Genomic DNA, 17904 nt, shown 5'->3' on the forward strand with positions numbered 1-17904 from the left:
GGGCTTTGATTTGAATTTTTTTTATATTGATGATTTTTGAATAAAATGATGAATTAATAAATTTTGATGGTTGTGTTAAATTTTCAATTTTCATTTTGAATTTACGTAGTCGTATGTAGTATTCCATGTTTTCAATCTTCAATTGCACCTCATTCACCTGCAAGCTGACAAAATAAAGTCCAGTAGCAATCTGTAATCAAAATTGCCAAAAACTGATCTGATAAGTTAATTGCTAATTAGATTGCTTTTAGTTCTCAAATACGTCTTTTTCACCAGTTGCTTGTTTGCTTTTCAGTATATTGTGCTTCTATATTTACTATAAAATGGTCGAAGAAAGCATCTACGCTAATAAATCAAAAGTAAGTCTCACACGTAACTGTTTATTTGGATATTCGATCAATGATAATGATTATCACAACATTTTGCTATACTTTTACAGAACAGAGCAGCTAGACCGAAATTAGTCTACCTTTGGACTGTAGCAGATGTACAGAAATGGTTCAGAAGGCACTGCGGCGATTACAACGCTTTATATGGCGATTTATTCACTCAAGTAAACCATCTACCTAACCAAAAAACACCCTTTTTTCTACTTCAATATGTACTCTAAAGTATATGGTATATTTACAGCACGATATCACCGGCAGAGTACTAGTTCGTATCAACGAAACCAAGTTATTAAGACTGGGCGTAATTAATCCAGATCATAGACAAGAAATCTGGCGCGAAATCCTCAAATTAAAATTGAAAACCGACGTACTGGAGATCAGAGATATGCAAAGGAAACAAATTTACGATTGACATAGCAGGTGAAACAACAAAGAATCACGTTAATTTGCCTAATGTTTTCTCCCATTCGTATGTCGCATCTAAGGCCTGTCTAGCTGCCTGTGCTATTTGCCCTTCGGTCGTCGCCTCACTTTCGAATTCCATTATCGTACAAGCTTCTTTCAAATACTGGATGATTTTCTGCAACGAATGCTTGAGTTGTTTTTTCGATACGTTTTGAGATTTGAATTTTTGCGTCGTTAACATCATTAGTGGGGCGTGCAATTCGTACAGTATAATTCCTAGAAAGAAAAAAAAATCATCGTTCGAGCGAATTATTGTTCCATGTTTACGTCGAGATCTTCGTACGTACTTACCACGTAATCTAGATAAACCCGGTTCGATAATATCGGCTACTTTGAGTATATCTTCGCATATGGTGACTTTTCTACGTAATAAATCTTCGTTCATCTCGTGTATCATGTATCCTTGCGTTTTACCGTACAATAAACTCAAAGTATACTTCACTCCCAGGATCAGATAATGATTCTCGTGTAAATTACTCGCAGCTCTTTTTAACCAAATTTCAAACGTTTCTACGTCATCGTCTGAGATCAGTTTCAGTTCACTTTCGAGTCTGTAACCAAACTACCAAATGATTCAATAAGTTCAAATATTACTCCTACGATGGTCGCGAAATTCACTAACTTTATTACTTTTCAATTAGGTCCTGTACGTATGAATCAGATACCGAGAACCCGGAGCATTTCCTGTACTTGCAGATCCATCTGGTATCTTCTATCAGAGGCGAACAACTTACGAGAGAAGCGTGGTTACATTTCGGACAAGTTATCGTACTGTTGTTAGTACCTAATTCGGTTGGATCGGCGCATCTGTCGCAAGTACAATCGAAAAATTTCGTCTCTTTTATATGAGCTCTTCTTTTCACCGTTCCCTGTTAATTAACCAATGTGTAGGTATACTGACCACCTTAAACGATTTAATTTTTAATTCGATTCGTATGTATTTAATACTCACGTGCAATGTGTACGCGTAACTGATAGTGATCGGTTCACCTTTCGGTATATCTACCGAAGCTCTTACTTTGAGTTGGAAGTGTTCGTCGTTTGTATGAATTGTATTCGGTACGCAGTTATGAGATAATAAGAAAGCTAAAGGAAATAACGCTCGTAAACTCAGTTCATCTTTCGTTACCTCGAAACAGTTCACCTAAAAGATTCCAAATTATCGATTCAAAAGTCAAATTGGCTGAAAAAATTACAACTCAACTCGAAACGAACCTCTAAAATACCGCAGACCGTATGAATCTCATCCGGATCGAAATATTTTTGTAATTTTTCCACCACGGTTTTAGTATTAAGATTCCATATGTTTTTTATGCTTCTTCGTATGTTATTATGAGATTCCATACTCAGCAACGTATTCCATTTTGACTGAGACGATCTTTTGAGTAATAAACATCTTAGAGGAACGATAAAATTATAAACGTTGATTACGTCTCGTTGCATTTCACCATCGAACGATATTTCTGCCAGTATTTTACATTCGCCAACGTCGTGGCCGGTTCTTTTATACAAACCCGAACAAGACGAAGAACACATTGGCCAGTTACATTTCGTGCATCTGAATCAAATCGAAATTTATCAATTTTTTAGAATTTGAATGAACTGAAATGTTTATTAATCGTTGATAATTACTAAACTAATCGGTAATCACAAATACCTGTAATCGTTGACATTGTTGATTATCACGTAACAACCTAAGCATAAAAGCTGACTTTGTTGTACCGGACCGATGACCAATGGTTCGTCTTTCTCTATGATTATTTCTCCAGCGGTAATATTTTTATTCGCTGTTAGATATCTGTAAAGTAGTATTTCATTCTTCCATGATTTTATGTATTTCTAATCTATGTAAATTTCTTCCTTGTGATGTAACTTGAATCGTCGAGTTGAAAATTCATTAGTACAAATGTAATGAGCAATTAACTAAATGTAACGTAAGTCAAATTTATCAAATTTTTTGTATCTTGTTGAGATATTGTTCGACTTTTTTTTTACGTTAATAAAAATTATATTTTTTTATATATTTTTGAATGTGTTTTCTTGTGTCTTTATTGTAAGTAGGTATCGAATTAGAATATTTTTTAGACGAATTCCATCGTGATATTAAAATTAATTTTATTACTGTAAGTATTTGATTTTTTTCGTTCGACTCTGGTTAGTAATTTTTAAAAAAGAAAATGATCTTATCAATTTTCAGGATCGAACGATATCAAAATATATTCCAAATGATTTATCTAAAAAAAATAGTCTTCAAAATTATTGAATAACGAGATGAAGAAGTTTCTTACCTGCCAAGCAAATCAGAATGAGCAATTGAGTATAATTTGTTTTTATTTCTTTTTCTAGTGTTGTGATTTTTTTGAGATGTGTTTTCAGTCGTTTGAGAACTTGAAGTCTGGTTAACAAAATCAAGCAATCAAATAATATGAGTACATAACTGATGGAAGAACTATTCAAAAATTAAAAACCACCAGTTGATTTCTGCACAAAATAGGTAGGTAGTTGAAAAAGGATATAGAATTTTGAAAATCTTACCTCTCGAGTAATTTCACAATCGCTACCCTTTCGACGATGATTTCTGTTAACAGGTTTCATTTTCCATCGACCAAAAAACATCTAACTACCCTGAAAATCCGAAACTCATCACATCAAACCACCACTGTCACTCGAACACAGCCACCGCAATTAAAACAGAATAACGAAGAAATAACTGAAACATTCGCAACAATGTTTTACATCTCGGTTCGAATGTTAATTCGAAATGTGTACGATACAGTACGGTTCGGTTTTAATCCGGAGAAGGGCTATAGTATTCGCATTCGGTACTACATAACGACAAGCATTAAGTCTGGTGTCATCAGTAATGAAGTGTAATATATTTGTAGGACTAGCGTGGAGTTCAGCCAGCTAATTCTTATATTATTTAATTAACTCGGATAAAAGTTCGTAATGGGCCAAAAACTTTTAATTTTTGCTACTTTTTTTTTTTATGTTTCACATAAACGAATATGTATACGGATGAGAATACCCTGTGCCAAAATTATTGTCTATGGCCCCTACGGGCTCGTAAAACAAATAGTAATCATTTGCTAGCACCGGCAGCGCGTATCGTGATAAACAGTCGAGCTCTCTATTGTGTATACAAGCTATAGCAAATTATTCCAAAAGATGAACATTTTTCGAATGCGGGCATGGGCGGATTAGAGAGAATAGTATATTTTATGCTTTATGGCGTGTCCATGTTCCACGCTTGCCCGCCACCACCGATGATGTAATCCTGACAGATTTTGATGACCTAATACGACACGAGAGATGGTTAAAATAACCTATTCTCTGTGTCAGTCTATTGTACGTGTGCAACTTTTGATGTTGGTTCCATGCATGTTGATTCAAGATACGTTATACGTACCTCTACACGAGGTTTTTTATTTTATTTTTTTTAAATTTTATTATGAAGCGGTAATTCGGAGTGACGGAAGATGCGAACTTGTCAACTTTGATGATTTGGGTGGGTTTCACTTTGAATATGTATGAATGAAGTTGGGTTACTTTCATTCAACAAAGTGAGGATGATTCTCTGTAAAGTGAAGTAGACAGGTATGGTATACACGAAGTGATATTTTTCAGCTTCGATTATAACATAAAGATGAAAAGGTCATCGTGAGGGACAGCGCCGGAAACCATTAAACTTGACAACATTGTGAAAGAGAACCTCCTACGACAATAATAAACATATCGTTTTCACTGAAACTTTGCACATCTGCATTTTATTACTTTTAGAATTAATATTTTTAATGCAATTTTCACGAATTTATGACACCATAATAAAATGGAATAAGTTGCTGATTAGTTATGCAAGTTTGAAGTTTGGCTATACAGTTCCTAACACAAAGGTTTCCAAAAAAAAATCATAGTAAAGTCATTTTGAGCTGAAATTCATTAAGATGGCTGAAAAATTCTGACAATGAAATTCTTTTTAAAAGGTAGATACCTATAACTCGTCTTCGTAGGTAAGTATTTGAGTGATTTTCTCACAGCTTCAAAATAATAGGTAGGTACCTACCCCAGAGAAAAAAATTTAAAAAGTCGTGTCTGAACGTCTGAACAGATCTAACTCGAACAAAAGCTCTGATCTGATTGATAACGTGGATTCTGATTCTAATCTGACCAGATCCAAACATCCAACTAAAATCACTGAGAATTAACCGGCGCTTGGTGGCATAGCAAACCATATCGAATGTGGTACCAACGTGTAGATCTCGCCGAGACGATCACAACGCGCTATCTACAAGCCCCTCTATCTATTCATGGAGGGAAACTACGAGCGTCTAAAGTTTACCAAATGAGCAAAAAATGAAAAATTGTCAAAATGAAAAATTTGACCTGGGGAGCTTGTAGAGCATTCTTTTAGCTAAAAATTGCATTTTTTGGCATTGGCCTACCTTCATTTTTGAAGAATTTATGCAACTTTGAAGTTTTGAAACAGATTAATTGGAGTAAAATTTGATGAAATTTTTTTTGGGGAAATTTTACTCAAATTGATCTGTTTCAAAACTTCAAAGTTGCATAAATTCTTCAAAAATGAAGGTAGGCCAATGCCAAAAATTGCAATTTTTAGCTAAAAGAATGCTCTACAAGCTCCCCAGGTCGAATTTTTAATTTTGACAATTTTTCATTTTTTGCTCATTTGGTAAACTTTTAGACGCTCGTAGTTTCTTTCCATGAATAGATAGAGGGGCTTGTAGGTAGCGCGTTGTGATCGTCTCGGCGAGATCTACACGTTGGTACCACATTCGATATGGTCTGCTATGCCACCAAACGCCGGTTAATGATGAAAAAATATTTATGTAGGTAAACTTTTATGTAGGTAAACTTTTATGTAGGTATTAAACTATTCCTTACGAAAAAGTGTTAAAAACCCTGAAAAAGTAAAAGAAGCTTTAAAATCACTAAAAACTACCAAATTGCCAAATGCTTCGCCTGCATCTGGGGGTCCCCCGCACCCCCTTGGGCTTCCCCCAATTCTCTCCTTTCAGTATTTCCTTCTTATATTCGCGGGGGGGGGGGGCTTTACCGCCCTTTGGCTTCGCCCAACTCTCTTCTTTCCCCTTCAAAAAATATAGTAACAAACCTTTTTTGACCCTGAAATGGGTCAAATAGGGTTGGAAGGTTTAAACCGGCAAATGGCACTTCGGAGTTCCAGTATACATCCTCACATTGTACTGTGAAAATTTGAACCCTCTAAATCAATTTGGAGGGGCTGTAGGCTTTCCCAAGTCGTCAAAAAACATAAAATAGCCCAAAAATCCACTTTTTGACCCTGGAGAGAGGTCAAATAGGGTTGGAAGGTTGAAACCTGCAAAAGGCACTTCGGGTGCATCCTCCCATTGTACTGTGAAAATTTGGACCCTCTAGGTCAATTTGGAGAGGCGGCTGTAGGCTTTCCTAAATGTCGGTCAAAGGTCGAAAAACACGTAAAACAGCCCAAAATTTCACTTTTTTGATCCTAATGAGGGGTCAAATGGGGTTGGAAGGTTGAAACCTGCAAAAGGCACTTCGAGTACATCCTCCCATTGTACTGTGAAAATTTGGACCCTCTAGGTCAATTTGGAGAGGCTGTAGGCTTTCCTAAACGTTGGTAAAAGGTCGAAAAACCCGTAAAATAGCCCAAAATTTCATTTTTTTTTTTACCGTGATGAGGGATCAAATGGGGTTGGAAGGTTGAAACATGCAAAAGGCACTTCGGGTATATCCTCCCATTTGATGGTACTGTGAAAATTTGGACCCTCTAGGTTAATCTGGAGGGGCTGTGCTTTCCAGTTTCCTAAACGTCAAAAAACGCGTAAAATACTTGAACCAAAAATCCACTTTTTTGACCCTAGAAAGAGGTCAAACAGGGTTGGAAGGTTGAAACCCGCATCAAGTACTCATGGGGCATCCTCCCATTGTGAGCTGAAAATTTGGACCCCCCCCCCCCTAGATCAATTTTAGGGGTGAGGGGGTCAAAAATAGGGGTTAAATGTGGTTTTTTCCACCTTGAATGGGGTGGGGATGACCTAGGAAGCTGAAATTTGGATATTTTGATCACAATGAAGGTACTGACCAATGGTATGATTTTGGACCCTTTTTGTCCATTTGGGGCCATATTATCCCCCTCCAAAAAATGACCTTTCTGTAATTTTCAACATTGACCCTACTCACTGCAGGGGTCAACTCTAGCTCCCAAAAGAACCCCATTCCCTAAGTTTGACCTTATTTGATCAATTAGAACAGGTTCCACGGTCATAAAATGTAAAAATCACCACCAATGCTGAAACTTATATATCAAACTCAAAACGTCGAGAACTATCAAAATTTTTGACCCCTGACCTTTTTATCCAAAGTTGGGTCCAGGGATGAAAAGCTAGCCGAAAGCTGAAAGCCGAGCAGATTTTTGCACTAAGCCAAAAGCTAAAAGTTTGCAAGTTCCATTTTTTCCAAGCCAAAAGCTAGCCAAAGGTTTCATTTTTTTGGCTTTTTCAAAAGCTTTTTTGCAGAATTGAATTCTCTAAATTCAGAAGAAACAAAAAAATGAAAAAAATTTCATTCAATTTTATTTTAATGCAATTTAGTGAAATGAAAAAAAAATAATAATTCTAGCAATGAATATTCTCCACTACCTATCACTAATTATGAAATCAATGTACCTGATCTAATTTTTAATTCCCTTTTTTTTTGTTGTAATTGACGGTGTATCAGCTAAAAGTTCAAAGTCGAAAGTTCAAAGTCAAAAGTTTGAAGAAATGTCAAAGATTTTTTTTTGTTGTAATTAATTTTTGCTCAATTTTGACAATTTTTATCCACTGAAATTTTGTTATGTTTCGTTGATTTTTAGTAATTTGAATGTATATTTTTTTTTTCGTTTTTTTTCCTAAACTGATTTTGTGTAATTTTAAAACACTTTGAAAATGTTTTCATGAAAAATTTCGGTTGTTTTACTCAAATCATTCATTTTAATATGATTTTCTATTTTTTTCCTTTTTTAGATTTTAAAATGGCCGATAAAAATAGATTTCCTAATTAGATTTTAAACAATTTAAAAAATCTTAAAATCCATTTTTCAAAGCTAAATATTCAAAATTAATTTTCAAAATTTTGAAATTCATGTTATACATATTTTTATAGAGATTTTGTTTCATAGTTTCTATCAATGAAAACTTGATGATTATATGTAGATAGTCTTAAATTTCAGATTTGGCATAGAAAGTTTTAAAACAAATTAAATTTTTTTTTCATCCTCTATTTTTTTAAATCCTAAATATTACAAGTACCTATTTGAAATTTTTTATCTTGGAAATACGATTCTAAAAATAGGTACTTACTGTAGAGAAATAGACCCAGAATTTTCGAAATTTCAAAATTTTGATTCTGAAAATTAAAATTAGTTTCTAAATACATTTTGAAATACATACATGCTCTATTTTCTTGTTTTATTTTTATAATCGGATTTTCAAAATTTCTAAACTTTCAATAGGTAGGTACGGTAGGTAGCTTTAAAATTTGCGTTTATAGCTTTCTTGTTTTTTTAGCCTTAGGTATTTTTAAAAATCAAATTCCGAACAATTAACTCATCACTCCAAAAATAATGTGGTACCTTATTATTTCTTGAACTATAAATTTTTGAAAGCCTTTTCACTAGATTCGCGAGAGCCGATTTGCTTTCCTTTCAAAATTGAAATTACTAGAAAGTTTTGATATGAAAGCACCAGAAAGAGGGGGGGGGGGGGTTAAAAATTACATTTTTCGAAAACGTGCCCTTCAAAGTTTTTAGACCCAAAATTTTCAGAAAAATGTAATTTAGCAGCTACAATTTTTGGGAATCGTTTTTCCAGTCATAAGTCAAGTTTCAGACCATTCCCTAGAAGTTGCAACCGTAAGATCATATTTTTCGACCATTTTTGGGGCAATTTTCTGAAAATTTTGGGCTAAAAAAAAACAGAATTGGCAAAAATCTAAATCTTGAGACCTCTGGATCCCTGAGGGACTATAGTTGAAAAAAATCAGGGAAAATCGGTTACTGCACACTCGTAGGTTCCCTTGAATGTTACCGGTAGGTAAATACTGCTGACTTTGGACTTCGTTCATCAGTACTTTTTTATGTAGGTATAAAATATTATCACTCAGAACACCTACCGATCTAACTATACGTTCATTTCCGGCATTGAACATAAATAGGCAGCCTACCAAAATCAGCAGATCCTCGAATTCGAAAACGTATTCGTAAATATTTTTCAAGCTTACTCAAAACAAATAAGTACATATAGGTAGGTAAGTTTTACTTTGATCTTCTCGTAAAATGAGTATAAAATAACATAATTAATTCGACGATTTAGGCCATCTCAAATCTACTCGTTCGTAGATTGGACACGTGCGAAAAAAATGCCTACAAGTTGTTTATTTTGGTGTAAATTTCTGGAATTCCTTAATAATAGCTTCAACGTTTACTACATCGAGCTAATTTCACATCACGATTCACGATTCCTGCATTCGCCATTGGTTGCACCGTACCGTACCGTACACGCTTTACACATATACGAATACGATGAGACAGATTTAATTAACTCGCAGAACAAAGCAGAAATCTACCATCTATAAAAAGGTGGCTAGACGGAGGTAGGTCAGTGATTTTGGCAGCTGTATGCGAGTTCAAAGTTGGCAATGCGAGTATATTTTAGGTCTAAATGCCGACTTTAGAATGCGTTCGTTCGTTCGTTCATTTCCTCTATCTCCATCAGCCATCCTCGCCTCAATAAGCGAAAGAATTTTATTAACTGCCAGCGATACAAATTGCGAGATTTTCAACTATACAGTTCGCTACTAGCTAATTAATTCACAACGTAATAACGCTGCTAATTGCGCGAGTAATATTCACGAACACGAGTTTTTCGATTGTATAACACTAACAGAATATAAAAATGAATAAAAATAGCGCTACTATATTATTCGAGGTAAGTGGCCAACGTCTATTTCTTCGCTACACTTCCCCTAGCTGCGCTGAATGAGCTGATACGTTTATACTTTTCATCGTCGACAGATAGAAGAAAACGAATCGTTGGGAAGATACTTGATGGCAGCTCGTGATATAAACCAGGGTGATGTCGTGATTAACGAGGCGCCGGTTGTTAAAGGCCCATCGCAGATTACCGGACCTGTATGTTTAACGTGTCTGCAAAAGATTACTAAAAGCAGCAGCGTCGAGTGTAAGAGATGCGGTTGGCCTTTATGCAAAAATGACGCTTGTCACGAGACCGGTACCGATCACGAAGCTGAATGTAATTGGACGATGGAGAAACGTCGGCAAAAGGTGACCTTTTCAGTTTTCTCCAGCTCATTCGATGAGATAGTTTTGAATTTACTGAATACTTTCATGTTTTCGAATCCGACGCAGGTGAAAATTTCCCAGTTTATAACTCCTCATCGTACGTACGAATGTGTTTCGGTTATTCGATGCTTGTATCTGAAGGAGAATAATCCTCGTGTGTATAAGAAACTCATCGAATTGGAGTCTCATTGCGAGCAACGTAAAGGAAGCGAGAAATACGAGTCTGATAAGATGATCGTCGCTAAGTTTTTGAATCAGTTTTTCAAAATAAGCGAAGACGAGTTTAGTCAAGAAGAGATACTTAGAATTTGCGGAATAATACAGGTTCGCTAGAAAAGAAAACCAACGATGGTGTTCGAGATACTACGAATAAGTCGAAAGAATGAAATACCATTAAATTATGGACATTAACATAATTATGATAAATTTCAGATCAACGGTCACGAGGTCCCATTAACCGACCCACCTTACGTAGCCATTTACGAATTCACCTCGATGCTGGAGCACAGCTGCGTTCCCAATTGCAGTAAAACTTTCTTAAACGACGGTAGTCTGCTGATTCGAGCCACCAGACCGATCAAAAGAGGCGAGCATATTTCAATATGTTACACGGATCCACTCTGGAGCACGATTAACCGAAAAGAGCACCTAATGTTGACGAAATTCTTCAACTGCGAATGCCAACGCTGCGCAGATCCAACCGAACTGGGCACACACTACAGCGCCTTAAAATGCTTGAAAAAGTAAGCAAACGTTCGCAATAATACAGATTTTATTAACAAAATTAACACAGGTAAGTAATCATAATAAACTAATCAAAAGAACACTACGGTTACATTACGTCCATCTGAAATGAGCGTAAGCTCGGTTCGCTTCGCACGTTTTATGTAAATCTAGCTTCTGTTTAACAACACGTCCTCTATTATAAGCAGCGTCCAAGATCTCCTGAGCTAACTGTTCGTAATAATGAGTCGGGCCTTCTTTCTCTCTGCTGGCTAAAGCCATCCATCGCATAGCTCGGAATATCGACTCTTCGTCGCTGATAGGCATCGGAACTTGATACGTAGAACCTCCTCTTCTGATAGGGTTTAGTTTCAGTAAAGGCCGGCAATTCTTTATAGCCATTTTGAGCAATCTCAGCGGATCCGTTATGATTTGAGCTTTCTCTTCGGGTGTTTTAGCTTTGTGAAACCGTTCCAATTGGATCATCTTTATTTTTTCGAAAGCCCTTTCTAGGTTTTCGCGAGCGATTTTTTTTCGGCCGTTTGATTCCATTATGTAGTTGACGAATTTGGCTATTACTATGTCGTGGAAAACGGACGATGTTTCGTTGCAACGAGCAGCCTTGACGGGTAATATTTTCAGAACTTTGTATTCGTCGGTATCGATCACTTTTTGCTGCTCTTCTTCCCGGTAAATTGGTTCTATGTAGCTTTTACTGTACACACTGTAGCATCGCGAGTACGTCAATGCGGCTGGGCGTAGTTTTAGCAGTAATCGGAAAGCCTCCATGATTGAACGAATGACTTACTTTGATGTGAGATTTTACGACGAAGACGTTGAATTTATGCGAATTTCATTCACGCCGGAAACAATTCACATTTTAAATCGGCGAAATTTTTTTTCACTGATACCGATTACAAAATTTTTTTGATTAGAAAGCTTCCTTGTTTTAGAGTGAACCAGGTAATTGACTTTTTTTGTAGTTGTTTTTTACGACGATAGAGTGTGCTAAACTCGAATTCTCTTTTTGATTTTAAATTTTTATTTTTCTCATAATTTATTTCTTTTGGCAATTTATCAATTTTTTCTGCAGAACTTGCGACGGTTACATGACTCCGCACATCACACTGAACAATAATTCATTACCGGATCCGCAATGGAAATGCGCATCGTGCGCAGAATTACAAGATAAAGAAAAAGTCAATTCCGTATTGATCCGAGTAGCTCACGATTACTCGATGACGGATAAAAAAGATACAGAATCGTGCAAAATGTTCCTCGACCATTACACCAAGTATAAAATAATACACGAAAATCACTACTTTTTATTCGACGTACGTTTGAAATTAGCTCAATTATATGGGCAAACGACGGAAAACGATATTCAAAGTGTCTCCGACGAAGACTTGAGACATAAAATAAGCTTGTGCGAACAAATCTTGAACTTTGCGAAAATATTATTCCCAGGTAAGAAAATAAATACTAGGTAGTAATGGATTTGATTGAATAAAAATATCTCAAAAATTTGGTTTTAGCGGAATGGCGGATCCAAGGAGTGTTGAATTTCGAATTACACGCTTCTGTTGCTGAATCAGCGAGACGTCAAATGCTGAGTGGCGAAATTGACTCGGAAACTCTGAGGAATAAATTGCTGGTAAATATTTATGCAATATTTGAGAATATTTTCACAAGTTGAATATTATTACTAGAATGAGAGGATTATTTCAAGAAATAGCTATAATTTGAAATAATAATCTCCCCAACACCCCATTCCATGTAAACCCTGATTACCGATACCTATCTAATAAATTTAATGAGAGGTAGTATTTTAAGATTTAAAAAAAAAAACAACTGAAGCCATATAGTCCACATTTTTAAAGACAATTTTGATAATTTCTAAGAATCAAAAGAAACATTTTATCATACGTTTCAATTTTAAATGTTGAGCGAATTTAAAACTCCATGAAAAAATGTTCACCCGTTTTCCATAATTTTTTTTTTTTTTTTAGTTGATAAAACCTCCGCCAGAATGTAATTTTTGGATAGAAAAAAGTTTTCAAACCACTCCTCCAAACAAAAAAAATTTATGGCTTTTCAAAACAATTCAAGTTTTTTGGACGTTTTTTGAATTCCCCCCCCCTTGATTATTGTCAAATTTGGAATAAATAAGAAGATGATTTGAGATTTTCAAACACAATTTTGAGTCAGACGGTTCACTTCTCGATACATGCAGCATTCTGTACAATGTTATTGGATGTTAATTAAATTGCATATGTTCCAGTGTTGAAGGGGCAAAAGTTTACGATTTAAAATAATCATTGTTGTTTGGTAAATGATCAAATAATTTTTAATGAAAAATGTTTCTTTCATGATTTTGATTTTTTTGAAATGCAGAAAAATTAATGTTCAGCAATTTTAAACAATTAAGGAACAAAATAGGTACAATGGAGATTTTTTGTACAAAAAAATGAAATTTCTTACGAAGCAGCAACGAACGCCTAAACTGACAACGGATTCGGACTCAGCGACTTAAAACAAATCGGAAAACACTTTTACTTTAATTTTTTGAATATTTAAAATTTTAAAAACACGAAAGGCTAATCATGCATTTTTTTTGGAGAAAATATGTACTTTGGTCGTAAATTGAGTCAAAATTTCGAATGAAGAGAGGAGAGGAGGGGAGCTCGGCATGACGAATTTGTTTCCTGCTCCCAGAAATTGTCCATTTTGAAGCTCCGAAGAATTGTTTCCGAAAATACTTAGAATTTTTCTAATATCGTTTTCTGACCAATTCGAGGTCTTTGGCATTCAAATTCAATTCGTAAATTTCTGAAAAAATGGAAATTTTTTTCAAAAATTTACGATTTTTTAATGAAGGTGCAATCGGCGCTCCAAATAAACATCATATTTCGACTCAGCGATCTCGAATTCATCAAAATATGATTTTTGCTCAAATATACTTGAAAATTAAAAAAATTCAAAAAAAAGCTATAAGTTGAGCTTACAAGGGAACCTCTTGAGGTGTCCGCCTCCGATTTGAACGAGACCGTGACTTTTTGAAAGAGCATGGTCTAAAACCCCCAAAAGGATTTTCAGCTGCCCAACTTCATATCTTAATATTTTGGCGAATGTTTGAAAAATAATTCAAAATTTACTGTTTTTGGTGATTTTATACTTTTTTCAAAAAAGTACGTACATGATCAGTAAAAATGATCAAAATAAATCCTAAAAATGATATTAATTCCCCAAATCCAAATTTCGCCATTTCCAGCCATTCTGGAGCCTCCAGCGCGATTTTTCAATTTCTCTAGAATTTTTAATTTGCTCCAGAAGACGTTAATATGAAGTTGGGCAGCTGAAAATCCTTTTGGGAGGTTTAGAGTATGCTCTTTCAAAAAATCGCGGTCCCGTTCAAGTCGGAGGCGGACACCTCAAGAGGTTCCCTCGTTAGTTTTTTTTTTATTTGAGGAGGAAGTTTTTAAATGTAGATCTGAATTGAAATTTTGGATGGGTGAAGAGGAAAGAAGGTTCGGCCAGGAAAATTTTTTTCCGGTGTTGACTCCCTGAAAATTGTCTATTTTAAAGCTTAAAATTGAGCCACGAAATTGTTTTCAATATTTGCACTTTCATGACATTTCTGACTTATTTGAGGTTTTAAGTATTTAGGAAAATGGAAATTTTCTTCAAAAAAATCACAACTTTTAAATAAAGGGAACAACCAACGCGGCAAGCCTCCAAATAGGCACCGGATTTAGGCTCAGCAGTTAGAAAAGACTTCTTATTCCATTTCTTTTTTTTTGTTTTTTTTTTTTTAAATTATTTAAAGAATCCAAAAAATGTAAGTAAAAGGGGCCAGTTGACACGATTTCTTGAGAAATATTTTTTTTGCCCTGTACATAACCGAAATTCATTTCCAGTGTCAGATTTTCCTGCGAGTTATTAGCTCTTTGGAAATGACTCATTTTGAAGTTCAAAATCAAGTCAAAAAACGGTTTTCAAAAATAATATTTTAAATTATATTTTCTGACTGATTCGAGGTCGCTGAGCACGAAAATGACATCAAAATTCAGCCTCTCACTTCATAGTTTTCGAAAAAAAATCGAAGTTTTCTGAGAAAATTATCACTTTATGACAAGTAATCAACTAATCAACCAGCGCTGAAAATGAACACTAAAGCCGGCCTCATCGAACTCGAATTAATTAATCAAAAAACCAATGTTGTATGCTTAAAACGTATAGCAAAAATACACGTAAAAAAACAGTATTTTAAACAAAAAAAACAAAACCTTTTTTTTTGTTTTAAACGTGTTTTTTTTGTAACTCCAATTTTCCAAAAAAACACCCTTTTTTCGGTTTCTCGAAAAAAAGAGAAAATTGAATGAACTGTATTTTTAGTTTTTCATTTTTATCCCTGAATTTTTTTTGTTTTGAGTTCAATTTTTCAATATGTCTTGAGCATTATCGCATTCTTCTGACGTCACATCTTAAAAATTGATGACAACGAATAAGTATTTGAAAAACTGAATCCAAGCCAAAACAAATGAATTTGTGTTTAAAACACATTTTAAACGTGTTTACTGTTTCAAAAGCAAAAATTTTTTTTAACACGTTTTTACAAAACCCTGCAAAAAGCACCTTACCCAATTTTTCGAAAATGAACAATTTTTCCAACGCCCTCTTTCATGAATTTTTACCTAAACCAGAGTTTCATTCCAATCATTGACCAATAACTCAGACTATTTTTTTCATCTAGTAAGTAGGTAAATTTTTTAATTTGAATAAAAATTATTCCACAATACCAATTGTGAAACATACCTACCTACATACATATCTAATAAACGCGTAATACATATACGTACAGGGTGCCCAGAAATATCGTGAACCCCTAAAAAGTTTTCTGCTAAATGTTTCGGTTGATCACAGTGAATGATGATAATGATAGCACATGATTGGTTGTTAGAACAAGGTGATAACATTGCACCAATCATATGCATCTATTTCACGTTGCCAACCTACTTATATTTATAATAGAAAACTTTCTTTGGGGTTCGCGATTATTTCTGGGCACTCTGTATGTATAATTAATTAAGGATAAATGTAAACAAGTAGGACGTAGGTACTCACATTTGCTCGTAGTTTCGAAGATAATCCGGTAAAATGCCCATATTACACATTTGTACAGAATCGTGTATTAACCGAACACTCAACAACCGCTAAAAATGAAAATTACTCGAAACAATTGTTCAAAAATTATCGATTAGTCAATACCTACCTATAGCAAAAGAAGAAGGAACTTGAAACACTACAACCTTCCTTCATCGATCATTATTCAATACTGACTATAATCTCTTATCTTATCTATAGCTCCCTTTCAAAGATTTCGCATTTTTTCACACCTTATGAGATCGGTATAACAAAGATGTTTGTATGACTCACCTAAGCGATAAGAAAATCTAGGAACTTTTTATTGAACTAATCTCAAAAGAGCAATGCCCGACGAGGCGACCAAGTTTCATCAATTTATCGGTATTTTCCTGATCCAAGACCCTACGAATTTCTGTAATTTGATTTTTCCTTTTTAAGGAGAAATTTTCCAGCTAGGTGTAGGTACCTTCCAACTCATTTTCATACCAATGCATGCTTTTCAATTTTTATTGCAGAAATCAAAACGATGGCTGGAAGATTCGATATTTTATTTGAGATACGAGCCGGATATCTTACCAGAGGGCAAAATGGCCAAACAAGCTAAAAAGAACTTGATCGATTTAGAATCATTATTACTAAAAATATGCTTACAATTGTAGTTTGTATAGTCGTGAAAATTGTAACAATCGTGTTCGTCACGATCACGTTATTCACATCTCGCATTTCTCGTCGTCTCTGTCTACGTATTCTTCGTACAGTATTTACCTAGATTGAAATAAAAACACACGACAAAATATTATAACAAAACAAAATGTATTTTAAATAAATAAAAATATATTTTGAGCCGATTTTTTTTCTTCTCTTTATTATATTTACAAATCGTTACCTACTATATTTTGACTGATCGAAATAAAAATCATTTCGTATATTTTACACCTGCGTATATTTTTATGGCATAAATTAACAAAAAAAAATATAATAACAATCGACATAATTCGAAAAAATAATATGCTCAATATACTATAAAAAATGCCTATACTTTTTGAAGTGTTTTAAACACATTCACGCGTCTATTAAAGCGAATCTTTGGCTTGTTTATTACTTATGTTCAACTCATCCATCTCATAATAAATAATAATTTTAAAACGAAATCAAATCTAAATTCGTTATAATCTAAAAATTTGATTCTTACTTCATCGATTTAAAAACGAAATAAATAATTAAAAAAAAACAAACAAACAACGAAAAACATCCATCTTAAAAATTATGACAAGAATAATAATGTAATCGATAATACAGTCGAATAGGTATTGGAAATTTTTATAAACCTAAAAAAAAATAATACCTAACTTAATACTTTTGTATAAGTACACATAATGGTAGTAATTAAAACAGAATTTTGATTCCAATTCGAAACAATATTTCTTACAAAAAAAATAAATAAATAACAGCCATGTTTTTTCTCCCCACTAAAACAATTCGTTGATAATTGAAAAAAAAAAAAATCGTTGTGTAAAATACACTCATCGTCACACGAAGAGCGTAAAAAAACGAATGTGTAAAATTATACACGTGACTACGATTCGGGTCTTTGGTTTGTTTCTGTATTATTATAATGCCATACTTCATCTAGGTACTATAACTACACCATCACGAGTAAATAGTCATCAGTATCATCTGTAAAACAGATAAAATATGGTTAGGTAGGTAAAACATTATTCAACAGACTGGAATTGTATTGAAAATTTAGTTTAAATAGGAATAGGTGTGGATAAAGTCTGGAGTTTTGAAAGAGCAGGTGTATGGAATGGATGTACATAC

The 17904-nt window shown here is 34.3% G+C and overlaps 5 protein-coding genes across 8 annotated transcripts in view; 2 read left to right on the plus strand and 3 right to left on the minus strand.

The window, feature by feature from the left end:
- The first annotated feature begins 124 nt into the window (after nt 1–124).
- ave (Protein aveugle) lies at nt 125–2879 on the plus strand. Its single transcript, XM_065364254.1, has 4 exons — nt 125–359; nt 440–553; nt 631–809; nt 1496–2879. Exons 1-3 carry the CDS (start codon nt 324–326, stop codon nt 799–801), a joined length of 321 nt encoding a protein of 106 aa, XP_065220326.1. The 5' UTR covers nt 125–323; the 3' UTR covers nt 802–809; nt 1496–2879.
- Nucleotides 365–3745, minus strand: LOC135845587 (SET domain-containing protein SmydA-8-like). The gene is made up of 8 exons (XM_065364240.1): nt 3390–3745; nt 3143–3249; nt 2512–2652; nt 2070–2412; nt 1807–1998; nt 1485–1723; nt 1146–1405; nt 365–1070 (listed from the first exon to the last, which is right to left on the minus strand). The coding sequence occupies exons 1-8, from the start codon at nt 3468–3470 to the stop codon at nt 826–828; spliced, it is 1608 nt and encodes a 535-aa protein (XP_065220312.1). The 5' UTR covers nt 3471–3745; the 3' UTR covers nt 365–825.
- Nucleotides 3746–4240: 495 nt separating this feature from the next.
- On the plus strand, nt 4241–16931 carry LOC135845588 (SET domain-containing protein SmydA-8-like). Of its 2 annotated transcripts, none has more exons than XM_065364242.1 (7): nt 4241–4362; nt 9928–10197; nt 10282–10539; nt 10648–10958; nt 12032–12405; nt 12474–12592; nt 16599–16931. In XM_065364242.1, exons 1-7 carry the CDS (start codon nt 4354–4356, stop codon nt 16740–16742), a joined length of 1485 nt encoding a protein of 494 aa, XP_065220314.1. In that variant the 5' UTR covers nt 4241–4353; the 3' UTR covers nt 16743–16931. The 2 variants fall into 2 exon arrangements, with proteins under 2 accessions (XP_065220314.1, XP_065220313.1); XM_065364241.1 differs by lacking the exon at nt 4241–4362 and adding an exon at nt 9579–9841.
- Nucleotides 10970–11884, minus strand: mRpS7 (mitochondrial ribosomal protein S7). Its single transcript, XM_065364253.1, has one exon. It carries the CDS (start codon nt 11725–11727, stop codon nt 11053–11055), a length of 675 nt encoding a protein of 224 aa, XP_065220325.1. The 5' UTR covers nt 11728–11884; the 3' UTR covers nt 10970–11052.
- The window catches only part of LOC135845579 (calpain-1 catalytic subunit-like), a 131958-nt gene continuing 130931 nt past the window's right edge, over nt 16878–17904 (minus strand). For all 3 annotated transcript variants that reach the window (XM_065364224.1, XM_065364223.1, XM_065364225.1), the window contains one exon: nt 16878–17760. In XM_065364224.1, coding sequence (XP_065220296.1) covers nt 17734–17760 — 27 coding nt within the window. In that variant the 3' untranslated portion in view covers nt 16878–17733. The remainder of the gene's footprint in view (nt 17761–17904) is intronic.

The sequence above is a fragment of the Planococcus citri genome, chromosome 4, assembly GCF_950023065.1.
Source record: "Planococcus citri chromosome 4, ihPlaCitr1.1, whole genome shotgun sequence".
In the NCBI taxonomy this organism is placed as follows: domain Eukaryota; kingdom Metazoa; phylum Arthropoda; class Insecta; order Hemiptera; family Pseudococcidae; genus Planococcus; species Planococcus citri.